We start from the raw sequence: 15,642 nt of genomic DNA, 5'->3' as shown, positions 1-15,642 counted from the left end.
CAAATTGTTTGCTGAATGCATGAATATGAATCAAAGAACCGGTGACGCTCCAAAAAAAATAAGAATCGTTTGTTCATAGAGATTGTTGATGGACTGATTGTAATTAGACAGTCAGCTGAGATGACATTTGACAGGTTATAAATGGTTTGTTGACATTTTATGAAGTATGCAAAGTGGACTAACAGACTAGCCAAAAAGTGTTAAGTTTCAGCCTGGTGTTCATCTCTCTTCCTCAGTGTATGATAAGCTCTGGAACGGGAGCTCAGCTCATTAAGATGATTAATGCTCCCTCAAAATCCCCCCACCCAGATCTCTCACTCTCTCTTACTCTCTCTCACACACAAAAACATTAGGTACTTGAAAGCAGTTTAGGTAGCTCTCCGAACACTACTCTGACTGGCACGCTCTCTTTAAGTGGAAACTCATTAACTTGCCCAAATGCTGCTAATTAGACCAAACAAGCCTTAGCACAGACTGTACACAAAGCCAAAGGGAATAGACATGTGCCACCTGGCTCATCAGGAAAAAGGCAGGCTGAATGTATTATTCTTTTCGTCATTCACTTTTTTACCCCCATGCTTAATCATTCACCTTCTAACTAATAAATTCACCCACACTCACCGATTCTTCAACATTTACTAAATCACTCACACATTCATTCATTCATTCACAAATTAACTTTCAATCACTCATGACTTATTCTCTTAGTCACATGAATGTATTCATACTCACTAACATTAATTTACTTACTTAAACTCCAACTCACAAGTCAGTTATTCTTATTCTTTCCCTTCATTCACTTGTTTGGACGCAAGCCACATATTTATTAATTCTCTCACTCACTTAGTCACTCCTATTCACTAATTTACTCCTACTCAATAATTCAATGCTCATTCGTACTGAACATTTTACTCACCCCCTCATATGCATTTACAAATTCATACTCACCAATTTACTTACTCACCAATTCACTTTCTCTAACTCTCTAATACTAATTCAGCCCTAATTTCACACACACATTCATATTTACTAACACTTACAATTTCTCTCTTATACTCTTTGTCACACTGTCACACGCACTCAATAATTAACACAATCATACTACTTTATTTCTCACTCATTCACTCACTCAATCATATACTCACCAATACACACTTGCACTCATTGCTACTATTTCACTCACTTCTGTGCAAATTCCCCCCCCCTCATTAATTCGCTTATTCACTCTGTTTATGTTCTCAGATGTTTAATATTTCCTTCACTCAATCACTAATTTTATTCACAGATTTTTACTTAATAATTCAAAAAGACTGCTTATACAACCTAAATCCCTTAGTACCTTAAAATGTTTATATCATATGCCCAAACCTCTTCACTACAACCTTCTGCCCTCGTATTTTGTCATAAAACAACGATATTTAGTTTCTTTTAGGTATGTTATTAGAGGAAAATGTGACAGTTGGGTAAAAACCCACTAAATAGTTTTAGAACCCCAGTTAACTTCACATTTTCAAATTGACTCAGGTGGCATTGAGACACAACATCTAGCTTTTAATGCCTGATATTGCACCGGATTGCAGTCTTGCACCTGTGTCCAGTGTCCATGTGGGTTTCGTCAAGGATCTTTGGTTAATTACACTATATGGGGAAATGTATGTGGACGCCTGAGAATAACATCCATAATGTGGCCTTCCTCTGACTGTTGCCACCGAGTTGGAAACTGCCTAGCATGGCATTTTTATGCTGTAGATTTCTTTTTATTGGAAATAAGCAACACATACATGGCAAAAGCATGACTATGTCCCTGTGCTCCAAGAGAAGTCTATGCAGACATGGTTTACCAAAGTGGGCTGCAGAATGGCCAGCACAAAACACTGACCTCAACCTCAGTGAACATGTTTGGAATGCCAAGTTTGTGCCAGACATGCTGGGCAGCAGTGCCCAACCTGTTATGGGTGAAAAGGCACAAATCACCACGGACATGGTCCAAAATCAAGTGAAAAGTCTTCTCAGAAAAGTAGAGGCTGTTAATAATGCTCCATATTAATATCAATGAACAGTAATTGCTATGTAGTGTGTTTCTAGTTTGGCTGTCTTGTCATTTTGATTTCATTATTTAAGAGGAAATGTAATATAAAATGCAGTTTATAGTGTTCAAGGAGGTTAAAATGAAAGGTCTAGCCTAAAAAATATGCCATTTTAAACTTAAAACATTGTGGAGCATGCAGTATTTTGGTCCTCTCATTTTTGAGGACACACTTTGTATTAGTCACACTGTTTCTACTCAGCCATCTTATCAGCCCTCACTTTGCTGTTTAATTGATGTTATGTGGTTTGAATTCAAAGACCCAGTTTTTGTCTAACAGAACCATGTCCTCAGTGTCCCAGAATTCTTTTTGATCAGGTCAAAGAACACATTTGCTATTACTGCACCACATGCACATGATGAAGCCTGCCAACAAACAACAACCCACCCCGTACACACACACACACACACACACACACACACACACACACACACACACACACACACACACAAACAAATGATGTCTGCTTTAAAAAAAATCAATGGGGTGAATGTATGTATGTGTGTGATGAGGATTCAGATGAGGCCATTAGCTATTAAGGTGGCAGTCTGCTCAAACATGACACAATCACACAAATGCAGGAACAAAAAACACACTGCAAGAGAAAAATATATTACCCCCTTTGTTTTTTGTTGTTGTTTTTTTTAACTGTACAGCATGATATGACAGGTACTGGATGAAACTGAAGACCAGGTATATGCAAGTAACCAAGGCAATAATGACTGTAAACAACAAATAAGGTGCAAATTACACACAGTCACTTCAAGCAAGTGAGCCTGTGTCATCTACCAACACCACATTAACGTTGTCAGGATCAATAACATCTAATTAAATTTCTGTTATGGCTTTACTTCTGTGCATTTAATGTTATAGCCATCAGACTGGATTTGCTTTGATAGCAATTTTATGACTAGTGATGTTATGACTCACGGCCAGCTACACTCTAAAAATGGGTAGTATTGAATGATTGGCCCAGAGAAAAGTAGATCACAGCACTGAACTTTTGCTTGTATTCCTGCCATTCTAGCTCTTCGAGCCACGTATCGTCACTGATCAGGAGAGCCCAAATGAGCATTGCAATCTTTTCATCCAGATTAAGCAAAAGTAGATGCTTAGAGCATATCTGAGGCCTGGGAATGCAAACATACAAACACCCACACACACTTTTGTGGGCTATTTGAAATGCATTTAGTCCTTTTCCACATAAACACGCTTATAGCTAAACCCGAAACAGAGTTTTCTGCAGCAAGACGAATGCATGGGCTGGAATTTTTCTCACTGCAGAGGGCATGGAATACTGCCTCTTCTGCAGCTTTTCAGATAAAGCAGCAGCCTGAAGCTAGTTCACCATGAGAGAGAGAGAGAGAGAGAGAGAGAGAGAGTGTGTAAGTGAGAGAGAGAGAGAGAGAGAGAGAGAGAGAGAGAGAGAGAGAGAGAGAGAGAGAGAGATGCTCAGCCCTCCAAATTCACAGCGCATCAAAAATGGAAGCTTTTTCTCCACTATCAGTTGCATGTTGGTGTATGTTTAAATGGACGTATAAGAGCAAAATGCCCTCAACCTCTATTTCTCTTTCCACGTGTCTGACATTCCTTTTATTTTTATCCTTCTTTCTCCTCATACCTGTATATAAATACATTATTTGAATTGATCAGATGTGTTGTAAACAGTCAGTCACAGGCAGGTCCAAACAAAATTGCCTTGGAACGACTATTACTATTTTATTTTATATTTAATTCATTCTCTCTTTAGGATGTTCCTTGTCACCTGCTCAGAGATTCTCAATAAAACCTTTTTGCCCTTACCTTTTTGTTTCATGTTTGTTGTCACGTTATGGGTCCCCTGGTGGTCTAGTGGTTAGGATGCGGCGCTCTCACCGCTGCAGCCCGGGTTCAATCCCCGGTCAGGGAACCAACCCCAGCCACTCTTAGTGCCGGTCCCAAGCTCGGATAAATGGGGAGGGTTGCGTTAGGAAGAGCATCCAGTGTAAAAACGTGCCAAATCAAACATGCAGATGATCCACTGTGGCGACCCCTAATGGGAAAAGCCGAAATAAAGTTTTTGTTGTCACATGATGGTTCCTGTCGTCCATGTTTCAGGTTATGTTGCCTGTCGGGCACACCTTACACACCTGAAAACACACCTGTGATTCAAAATGGTTTCACCTAAATCAGCTAAAGATTCTTAAACAGTTATTCTTAACAATCTACTGGTAAGGAATAATTGACTATGGCTCACTGAAATTGTAGAAACATTATAAACTTTAAAGTGTGCAAGTATGCCACTTATTCCACAGTTATCACAATTGTCTTTTGGTCCTTGTGTGTAAAAATTAATTTCTTACGCATTCTATCTCAAGTCTCCAATCCTCATTCCAAAACATCATTTTAGAAATATTAAAGGAGGCTTGAGTCACTGGTTTTTTTTTTTTTCTGCAGTTTTTTTTTGTTGCAGAAAATGAGAAAGAAAAAGTCAGAGAGAACGCAAGAAAGTAGAGTGCTCATGTGATTGCCTGTGAACAAATATTAACATTTATTTATTTATTATTATTTATTTATTTATCTGCAATAATAAATGTATCAGAAAATCTTTACAAATTTCATTACACACACATTATTATTTTAATAATAAGATGTTCACCTGTGGGTGTAAAGTTGGTTCTCTTTATATACCCTCAGAGACTTGTATTGGTTTTAATTGATACTGTAATGGTCCTTGTGGGTAATTTGCCTTCTACTGGCTGCACACCAATCTACTGCTCAGCAATATTAAAAATTAGGACATCCGGATGGTTTGCACAGCACACTATGCACTGGAAACCATTACAGTAATTGTTTTAATGGTTAATGGTTATTTTCAGTAGGGGTTTCTCTTAATTTGGTGAAGTGATGTGGAATTGCAACACACTCAAGACTTGTACATTGACTGAAAAACAATTATACACCCAGTCTGTCTGTCAACTGACCCATACAGAAATCTAGAGATGGGAATTAATGAAGTACAAAAACTTAGATTTTTTCTGGTATCAGTACTTTTCTTCACTATTTGTTTTTTTTTTTTTTTGGTCAACTGTTTACTTTCACTGATAAAATCTTTACACAAATGTCTGTACTTTCTATTCTTTATGTTTTAGAACCAGGCTCATTACTTTAGTTTGAATCTATTTGGTAACATGATCAATATTTTTTAGTCTCTTTGCACATGTTTTCAGCCCATCAACCTATTTTTGTCCTTGTGTGGCTTTTTTAACCTACCAATGGTGTATAATTTCCCTTCTTTCAGCCAGACTAGCCCCAGACTAGCCTGTGAAGCTAACAACAAGCAAGGCAGAAGGCAAAAACAAGTATGGGGTTAATGTGGATGAGACAGAGGGAGTCAGTGATGTAAACATGACTGAGAACACAGACATTCCTGATCACCTGATCATCATCATCTTTTATCTGCTTGTGTTCCATATGGTGGTTGTTTAGCCTGGATGCATTCAATACATGACAAAATTAGAAATTATTTTTTATCAATAAATGGATATGGTGTGAGGTCCAGTTACCAGCGTGACACTAAAACAATTAGTAGTAATGGGTACTTTTTAGTACAAGTAGTACAAGTCAGTTTTAAGTTTCAAGTAGAAGTGAGAGTCAAACTTCTACTTTAACTTGAGTGAAAAAGTGTAGACAGTACTTGCACCAGATTATTTTAAAAATGATATCTGTACTTCTACTTGAGTAAAGGATTTGTGTCGTTTTGCCATCTCTGCAGAAATCTAATGTATGGCCATATATGAACATATATATACAATTAAAATATGAACATATTTGTATATGTATATATGTATATTTGTTCTATTGGTTGCTTGATACATATATAATAAATTGTATATGCACAAACGTGGACATGTTTTTTTTTTTTGTATGTAGGATACATGCAGTTTACTGTACTTTAATAAATTGTGTAACACCATTCATGATGCATTAAAGTACAGCAGAATATATGAGATACCTGATGTTGAGTTATGGTATTAGTTACTATGTGAAACTAGTGTCACAAAGATGTTAATGTAGAATTTTGCCCATGAGACTATTCAACATTGATACACTCCTTTTGGATCTGCCAAATGCGTAAACATATAAAACGGTCAAAGGAACTGTTCCTTTTGATGTTAATTATGTTGTGTAATTGCAATAAACATATAAAAAAAAAATGTAAACATTACCCCATTCTGCAATTATTTGCCATTTATATATGCCATTTATGTATTTAAAATTAAGTTGTTCATAACATAAAAGATTTGAATAGATCTTAAGGCGCTAAAATAGGCGAGTTAACATTTTCCCGCCTTCTATAAAATCTTCTTTACAAATTTTTTCTTTACAAAATCTTCTTTACAAAAGTTTTATAAGATATCCTGTCAACTGCACACTTAATTCGACTGCACTGATTGGAATTCATGTTAAAATAAATTGTATACATGAAATGCATTTTTATGCTGTTATTATCTAGTTTTACTATTTCGGAGACCTCGTCGTGTTACATCTTTCCACATTTTTGCATTTTTGACTTTGGTTTGGGATATTCATAAAATTAAGGTATGTTTTTTTTTATTAATGTATTTTTTATATTAATAAACTTTACTTGTGTATTTTATTTGTAAATGGGTTGATGTACATTGTTTTTTTGAGTAAATTGCAAATTGATTACTAAACCATGCAATGATATCTCAATGTTACTTTGAAAATGTGAAATTAATGTTTATTGTTGCAATGTTACAATACCTTTATATTTTGTTTAATGTCAGATTTGGTTACTTGTTGAAACCTGTAGCCCTATATATATATATATATATATATATATATATATATATATATATATATATATATATATATATATATATATATATATATATATATATATATATATATATATATATATAAAAGAGGCATTTTAAATTTTGAATTTTGAATTTAAAACCTTCAACGCAACACATTTATTCACAACATCCTTTCTTTACTCAGATATAATAAAAAAAAAAAAAAAGATTTTAATCTCTAAACATTTATTTAACTGATGCGCCAAGTCTTAAATAGAGCATCAAAATCTGCAATGATGCACACATCCGGCAAATAAATGCGTCCGTGTGGAAACATTGCAAAAGTTCCGTTTGGTGTCCTGAAGATTTACGTAATTGAAAACACCAAAATTACTTTAATATATGGAATATTTTGTTCTCATACTGTTTGTTAAATATGTTTTCACTAATAATAAAAGATCCATTCGCATAAATCATCCATGTTTGTCCATGGCCATGTTAATTACAGTATTAACTTGAAAAGTATTAATTCAAGGTACATTTACCACAGAAAAATATTTGCAATTAAGTTGTCATTAATGGCAATTATATGTGTGTGTGTGTGTGTGTGTGTGTGTGTGTGTGTGTGTGTGTGTGTGTGTGTGTGTTACAAATACAAGGATAAACATTCTTTACCCATATATATAAACATGTATTCTTTACACAATAAATGTGTGTATGTGTATTCAGAAAAATATGATTTTTCAAAGGATTTTTGTGATATTTTAAAATCTATATATGTATGTACAAGTATCTGACATATACAGTATCTCACAAAAGTGAGTACATGCCTCAAAAAAACATTTTAGTAAATCTTCTCAAGGGAAAATACTATAGAAATGAAACCTGGATATATTTTAGAGTAGCCAATGTGAAGCTTGTACGACAGTACAGATTTCCTGTCCTCTATAAATAACTGAACTACAGCTAATATTGTCCAAATAGCTGGCAAAAAAAGGTGAGTACACCCTAAGTGATAACAGATGTTGCATTCATGTTTACCATTTTCTCATACTGACCACTGGATGTACAACATGGCACCTCATGGCAAAGACCTCTCTGAGGATTGGAGAATTAGAATTGTTGCTCTCCACAAAGAGTGCTGCAAAGTGCTGCAGGTACTAGGAAGCTACAGTTAATTGAGGGAAACATGGATTCCAACATGTACTGTGACATTCTGAAGCAGAACATGATGCCCTCCATCTAGAAACTGGTCTGAGTGGCAGTTTTCCAATATAATAAAGGCCCCAAATACAATGCCAAGATGACAACTGCCTTGCTAAAGAAGCTGGGGGTAAAGGTGATGAAGCAGCCAAAATATGTCTCCAGACCTAAACCCTATTTAGCACCTGTGGACCTTCTCAAGCGGAAGGTGGAGAAGCGCCATGTGTCTAACATTCTGCACCTCTGTGATGTCATTATTGAGGTGTGGAAGAGGATCTCAGCAACAGCCTTTGCAGCTTTGGTGAATTCCATGCCCAGGAGGATTAAGGCAGTGCTACACAACAATGGTGCTCACACAAAACACAGTTTTGAGATGTTCACTTAGGGTGTACTCATTTTTTTTGTCAGTTATTTAGACAATAATGGCTGTATGTTGAGTTATTTTTAGAGGACAGTAATTCTGTACTGCTATACAAGCTGCACATTGAGCATAGTATTGTCCCTTGTGAAAATATAATAAAATGGTTGCTGAAATGTGAGGGGTATACTTACTTTTGTGAGATACTGTTTATCTATTTTTCTGCAATCCAAATATAAACATGAATGCAATATATGTCCTTTGCATATATTGGTATATATTATATTTCTATATTGGTGAATTAGTGCTTTAGTGTAACATTGTTTAGTGTCATCACAATTCATGTTTCAAATTATTTAACCAAAAAAATCTGTAAACTGAATTGGAAGACATTTTCATCTAGCTGAGGAATAATATACGCAAAGGATGCACACTAATGATATCTGCAGTAGTGATTGTTTATAAAGTATGCTGGTTTAAGAACATGTCCTACATAAAAAGGTCACATTCAACCACAATCTTACTGTCAAACTACCACCATCCAGTGCCAACCAGAATTGCTTTGTTGTCTCTTGCTCTTTTTTTTTTTTTTTTTTTTGTCTTCTTTATGCTGTCTCAGGCCATTGATCCTTATCTTTGTCACTTTTGACTTGCATGTTATGAAGCAAGGGCTGGATTTCTGTAGCGCCAGCCTTGCTGTTTATAGTGCTATACAAACAAAAATAGAATCGAATAGAAGCAAAAAAAAAGCCTTATTGTTTTGTGTGTGTGTGTGTGTGTGTGTGTGTGTTTGTGTGTGTGTGTGTGTGTGTGTGTGCATGCATCAATGTGCGTGAATGTGTGTGTGTGAATGTGTGTGTGTGTGTATGTGTGTAGGTACATTCACACACTGTACCTGGGTGTGCAGAACCACTGGTATCGCCATTGCTACTGGCGCCTGATGTTTGAGACGGCTGATGTGAATATGCTGAGGTTGCTGGAGGCTTTCCTGAAGAGCGCACCACAGCTTGTCTTGCAGCTCAGCATCATGATCCACAGCAAACACATCCTGCCACTGCAGGGTGAGTGCCTGCACACACACACACAAATACAAATACAAAGAATGCAAACGCATACTTTGCCTCCGGTGTGAATTCATATAGACTTCCTCCACATATCTGATTTTGAGCTGGGGCTGCATCTTGGCATCATGATCCATTACAGCCTGCAGGGTAAAACACACACACACACACACACACACACACACACACACACACACACACACACGCACACACACATGCACACATCATCCTTCACTTCTGCTTAAATGTAATATCATGATTCTTTACATGAGATTCTCTGGTGTGCCTGAACTATAAAGAGGTTAGAAACGATATAAAGAGCCAAATGTCAAAAGAGAATGAAGAGAAAGGGGGCGGTGAAAAAGTAAAATCGTGACTGGTGGGGACAGAAAAGGTGCAGATACGTGCATCACACTGGTGTTTCTTATTATAATTGCTGTGTGTGGTGTGAGACTTTGGTTTGACCTGTTAAACCAATAGAATGCGCAACACACTGAACATTGTTAAAGGTTATAATGGTATAGGAATGAATTATTTCAAAAGGAAGGATTGGAGGACAGACACAGGGAATAATAGGGAATAAAGATAAATCTGAATGTAAAGCAGTGTCATAATTTTTTCTCTTTAAATTGCACTATATTCAATTTCTGATTAATGGATTATTATATGACAAAAGAAATCTATATATAAAATGTTAAATCATGAGAAAAATCAATTGCCAATAGAGTTGAATGATTGGAACATATATAGCCCATTAACTTTGCATGTGTTCAGTGTAATATTGAAAAAATAGTTGTCTATATTTATGATTGTTTTGCTTACTTACTTACTTCAGTGCAGTTTCATGTTCTTTGTTGTATATACAGTGTAAGGTCATCTTCACAAGTGCACAACAAAATGTTTTTAGCAATGTTTACCCTTTTTATTACCTGAAAAATGTTACTTAAATAAGTTAAATCAGTGTGAATATGAATATGTGATTATGGAGAAGGTTATGTTCAAATTAATAGTAAAAAAAAGAAAAGCAATAAAAAACAGAAAGAAATGAATTTACACCAACAGCTTTATTATTAGTAGAGATGCGGCACAGGTACAGGTAATTCCGCTGTGTGCCGGGTGGTTCTTTGCCCCTATGTCATTAAAAGTTATTCATTGCTCACTTTGCTTTCTGTATCAGGGATAAACCTTTAGGGACTCATTTATGATGCAAAAAATTGTAGTCACATTTTATTAAATTCTGTAAAACTGCTTTGGGACAATATACATTGTTATAAGTGCTAGACATATAAAATTTTATTGAATTGAAAATGTTAGCATTTAAACTAAATTTATATACAGTACAGACCAAAAGTTTGGACACACCTTCTCATTCAAAAAGTTTTCTTTATTTTCATGACTATGAAAATTGTAGATTCACACTGAAGGCATCAAAACTATGAATTAACACATGTGGAATTATATACATAACAAAAAGTGTGAAACAACTGAAAAATGTCATATTCTAGGTTCTTCAAAGTAGCCACCGTTTGCTTTGATTACTGCTTTGCACACTCTTGGCATTCTCTTGATGAGCTTCAAGAGGTAGTCACCTGAAATGGTCTTCCAACAGTCTTGAAGGAGTTCCCCGAGAGATGCTTGGCACTTGTTGGCCCTTTTGCCTTCACTCTGCGGTGCAGCTCACCCCTAAACCATCTCGATTGGGTTCAGGTCCGGTGACTGTGGAGGCCAGGTCATCTGGCGCAGCACCCCATCACTCTCCTTCTTGGTCAAATAGCCCTTGATGCCTTCAGTGTGACTCTACAATTTTCATAGTCATGAAAATAAAGAAAACTCTTTGAATGAGAAGGTGTGTCCAAACTTTTGGTCTGTACTGTAGGTTAGTCTAAAATTGGCAAATATTGCAGTATTTTATTTCTACAAGAATTAGCATTTCTCCATTTCTGAATGTAATCATTGTTAAATTTCTCAGTATACAATTGATTTGTCTTTAAAGATTGAATACTACCTTCAAACAATGAAACAGATGTCTAACAGTAGTGTTGCTAACTCACGGTTCGGTCATGGTTTGTGTTGCTCTTAATCCACCACAACCCTGATCCTAAGTAACCCTAAGATACAACAGATGAACATAGGAATATACATAAATCCAGATGTTGCAGACATAGTTTCCAAATGAAAATATATCCTTTTTGTTTGTGTTAGGTTTGGACAGAGTTGTCTTGTTTAAGGAATCAAGCTCCAAAAAAATCCACTTCTCTTCAGAAATTGCTAATTAGATTCCAAAAACAACATGCAGATCAGATGTTAGCCACATTTAGGTAACTGAACCAATTGTCCTGTGTTTTTTTTTCACAGCAGGATGCCAGCTCTGCAGTTAACTAATCTATGCTCTAATCTTTAGTGGCTTTTTTTTTTTTTAGGCAGTACTGTCTGATGTTTGATTTAATTAAGATTGTCCGCCATGTTCCACAGGAGCAGCAGGAACACAATGTGCAAGTTTGAACAGAGTGCATCCTCCAGCCAGTGGCTGAGCAGGAAAACGGTGCATTAAGCCATCAGTTCAGTGCTAATTAAAATCTCTTTTAATTTTTATCTAAGTGTGCTGCAAACAGGAGAGAAAGAACAGCCAGGGAGGCAGAGAGAGAAACAGAATAAATAACTGGACTTTAGCTTTTGAAAGGGACACAGTATCATTCAGCACCTTTGAGCTAAAGCTCTGGGTGAAAGGGGTGAAAAATCTTTGCTGTCTTTGTTGCTCTGTGTGTGTTTGGCAATATCATTGGGATAAAAGCGGCAGGGATTTGGCAGAGACCTGACAGGTAAACAAACAAGCAGCTTAGATGTACTGAAGACTTGATCTTAGTAATACCTTCACCTTTATGAAAGCCCTGTAGGGTACATCCTGCTCTTTTTCACGAACGAACACAGAAAATCTGTCACACTTTTCACTTGATCATACTCAAGGGTATCTGTAAACTAAAATAGTGGGGATCTGTCAAACACACACACACACACACACACACACACACACACACACACACACACACACACACACACACACACACACACACAAGCATCCTTCCAGTCAGCTGCTGACAACTTGTTGGTCCTACAGGTGTTGCAGCTGTCTTCAAAAAATAACTTGACATAGCAACATAGTAGCTCCTTATTCAGTCTTCTCTTAAACGAGAAACCGAATAGTATAATAAATGTGTTTGAATTATTTGTAATAATTAATGAGTGACTAGCTACCTCAGTGTCTCACTTTCTAATATAAGTGTAGACAGTCAAAAAGCAGGAAATGTCTTTAGATTCGTAGCTGTTCTTATGAAGAATGGGTCGCAAGTAATGAGAAAAATAATTTAAAATATGAATTATTCATTGTTCTTGTATTAATAATTCAAAAGTATGTCCAAATAGCTGTGAATTACATGCGATAATGAAATATTAAGGGGTAGTGTTCTTAGAATGGGAACGTGTTAATTTTTTTCCAGAATGATATTGATTCGATTTTATATTTAGCATCTTAGAATAAACTATAGGTTTTATAGCAACAGTGCTCAGATGACATTCGGCACTCCAGAACTTTTAATAGAATAAATAGAGAGGCTTTGAACTTTTATGAAAGAAACCATATCCTTAAGGCTCCATGTACTCTATGTTTGAGGGTCACTGAGTTGTCACTTTACTTTGAACAGGTCTCTCCACCTCTGCCTCTTTGGTCTCCTTGGCCTGGATGATCGCCTCCTACCAGAAGGTCCTTCGTGACTCTAGAGATGACAAGCTACCCATGTCCTACAAGGCAGTGATTGTGCAAATGCTGTGGCACCTGTTCACCATCGGTGCACGTACCATCGCCTTTGCGCTCTTCGCCTCTGTCTTCCAGCTGTACTTTGGCATCTTTGTCGTGGCTCACTGGTGCGCTATGACCTTCTGGATCATCCAAGGCGAGACAGACTTCTGCATGTCCAAGTGGGAGGAGATCATTTACAACATGGTTGTGGGCATCATTTACATCTTCTGCTGGTTCAATGTCAAGGAGGGTCCAGCACGATGTCGCCTGGCTGCCTACTACTGTGTAATTTTGGTAGAGAATGCAGTGCTCACAGCCACCTGGTATGCATACAGGGGTCCACACACCTCAGACTTCTATGCGCTTATCATTGTGTGTGTTGTAGTATGTAGCTATGCTTTAGGAACATTTTTTATGTTTGTCTACTACTGCCTGCTCCATCCTGACGGCCCAGTTATGGGCTCACAATGGAGCTGCATGGAGGAGGGAATAGGTGCAATCGGACTTGGAGGTGTCGGGGACCTTGGGACCCCTCTGCCTCAACCAGATGTTGTCACAAGTCCCCCAAGAACCTTACAGAGGACTAAAGATGGGGAACGGGAACCAGGGGACAAGGAGAGTTGCTTGCCTGTTTTTCAGGTGAGGTCCATCAGTGTGGCTCCAGCACCTTCTCCACGAACATCAAAAACCGAGGGTCCAGTAATTCGAATTGACCTGCACAGGAAGAGCTACCCAGCCTGGGATGCACACTTCATCGACCGGCGGTTGAGAAAAACCATTTTGGTGCTGGAGAATACATCGCCAGTGACGCCACGGATCCAGTACCGAAGCCTTGGCAGCCCCAAAGAGGTCATGGAGTACGAGACTACTGTGTAGTTGCAATTCCTGACCTCCTGTTAGCAAGAACTTTGCCTGTAACTCTGCGTCTCTGTGTAGAGAGGCAATGAAGAGTAAGGCGATGCTGGGAGATTCCCAGAATACCTTTGGTGCTCTAAGGCATGTGTGTGCGCATGGGACATGGGGCATTCGCTTTGCCTGGAAAATAACACTTCTAAAAAAAACTGTATTTCAGAAAACATGAGTGGAACATGAGCAAGAGTCTACAAGGTCAAAATGCTCAGTGAGTGAGGGCGGTGACTGTAAATGAAAATGATCTTCAAGAATAATACCATTATTCCAGCCATAAATACTGACTAAAGTGAGGCGGTGATACCTGTCCATAGATGTTTTGATGATGATGTGCATGGACATGATGATAATGGTGAAAATAATTAGTAGGAGGTTTCAGATGATTAGTGTTAAATGCTAGACGAACTGACCAAACAGTCCAGGATCGTCCTGGGAGCTGCACTGGTCTAACTCCATGAATGTTAGTGACTTGAAAACAGTACCAGTTGTGTATTATATTGCTTATGTGAATGGTGAGATTAGCCAGTTGAATCATCATTGATTTATTTATTGATTATCCGAGTAGATATATTTTTTTGTTATTCTGTGGCGATGATAACAAAGATGTTTTTTATTGTATCAATGTATACATATAATCATTTTCTTATATGTATACAGTACATTGGAATGGTATCACTGTGTAGGTATGAATGTGTTTTGGGTTTTGGTCTGTATGTTGAGCTGGTCTTTGATCATACTGCATTGTTTATCTGTAAAGGTAAAAGACAGAAAAATGTATTTATGAAGAAAAAAAATGGGTTAACCACACCCTGATGATGAAACATTATGACTAAAATGTAGTTGGAAAAATAATTTAGTAAAATGGCTGTCAACAGCCCTGGAAAAAAAAAAAAAAGTTTGTGTTTTTCTTTTTCCATATGTTCTACTCTTGTTTGCGAGACACCGGTTTTGTTGCAAGAGCTGTTCCAACTGTTTTGCTGCTCACTCTTGTGTAGCATTTTAATCTGAATAGCATGAGGTGTTGAATTTTAAACTGATGGGCGTAAATATCGTTCTGTCTTTCTATTCTTATTTGTGTTCATTTTTCTATATTTTTTTGTTTGCATCGGAAACTAAGCGTAATGTTGTCTTGTTTATGAAGGAAAAAGTCATTCTTACGGTGAACCTGCATCATTATTTAAAGCCACAAAAAGGCAACAACGAGACACAGTGTAATGCTAGCCTTTAAAGGAATAGTCCATAATAATACAACACAATTGATTATTTCAATACATTCAGCTTTTTCCTCAAAATGTACTTTGGTTATATGGTACTTGTACAGTGCCCTCCACTAATATTGGCACAAAAAGAGCAGTTGGTTCAATATGCTGTATGTGTACTACAATCACTGGCACCCATTTTAGTCAATACTTTTGCTACATTCCTTGGC

The 15,642-nt window shown here is 37.0% G+C and overlaps 1 protein-coding gene across 1 annotated transcript in view; it reads left to right on the top strand.

The window, feature by feature from the left end:
• xkr7 (XK, Kell blood group complex subunit-related family, member 7) overlaps positions 1 to 15,087 on the top strand; it is a 72,084-nt gene extending 56,997 nt beyond the window's left edge. Inside the window, exons 2-3 of the mRNA XM_046869536.1 lie at positions 9,327 to 9,511; positions 13,210 to 15,087. Coding sequence (XP_046725492.1) covers positions 9,327 to 9,511; positions 13,210 to 14,180 — 1,156 coding nt within the window. The 3' untranslated portion in view covers positions 14,181 to 15,087. The remainder of the gene's footprint in view (positions 1 to 9,326; positions 9,512 to 13,209) is intronic.
• Positions 15,088 to 15,642: the final 555 nt, after the last annotated feature.

The sequence above is a fragment of the Silurus meridionalis genome, chromosome 16 (assembly GCF_014805685.1).
Source record: "Silurus meridionalis isolate SWU-2019-XX chromosome 16, ASM1480568v1, whole genome shotgun sequence".
NCBI lineage: Eukaryota > Metazoa > Chordata > Actinopteri > Siluriformes > Siluridae > Silurus > Silurus meridionalis.
Note: the sequence above shows the minus strand (reverse complement) of the source record. Positions and strands in the feature narration are given on the sequence as shown.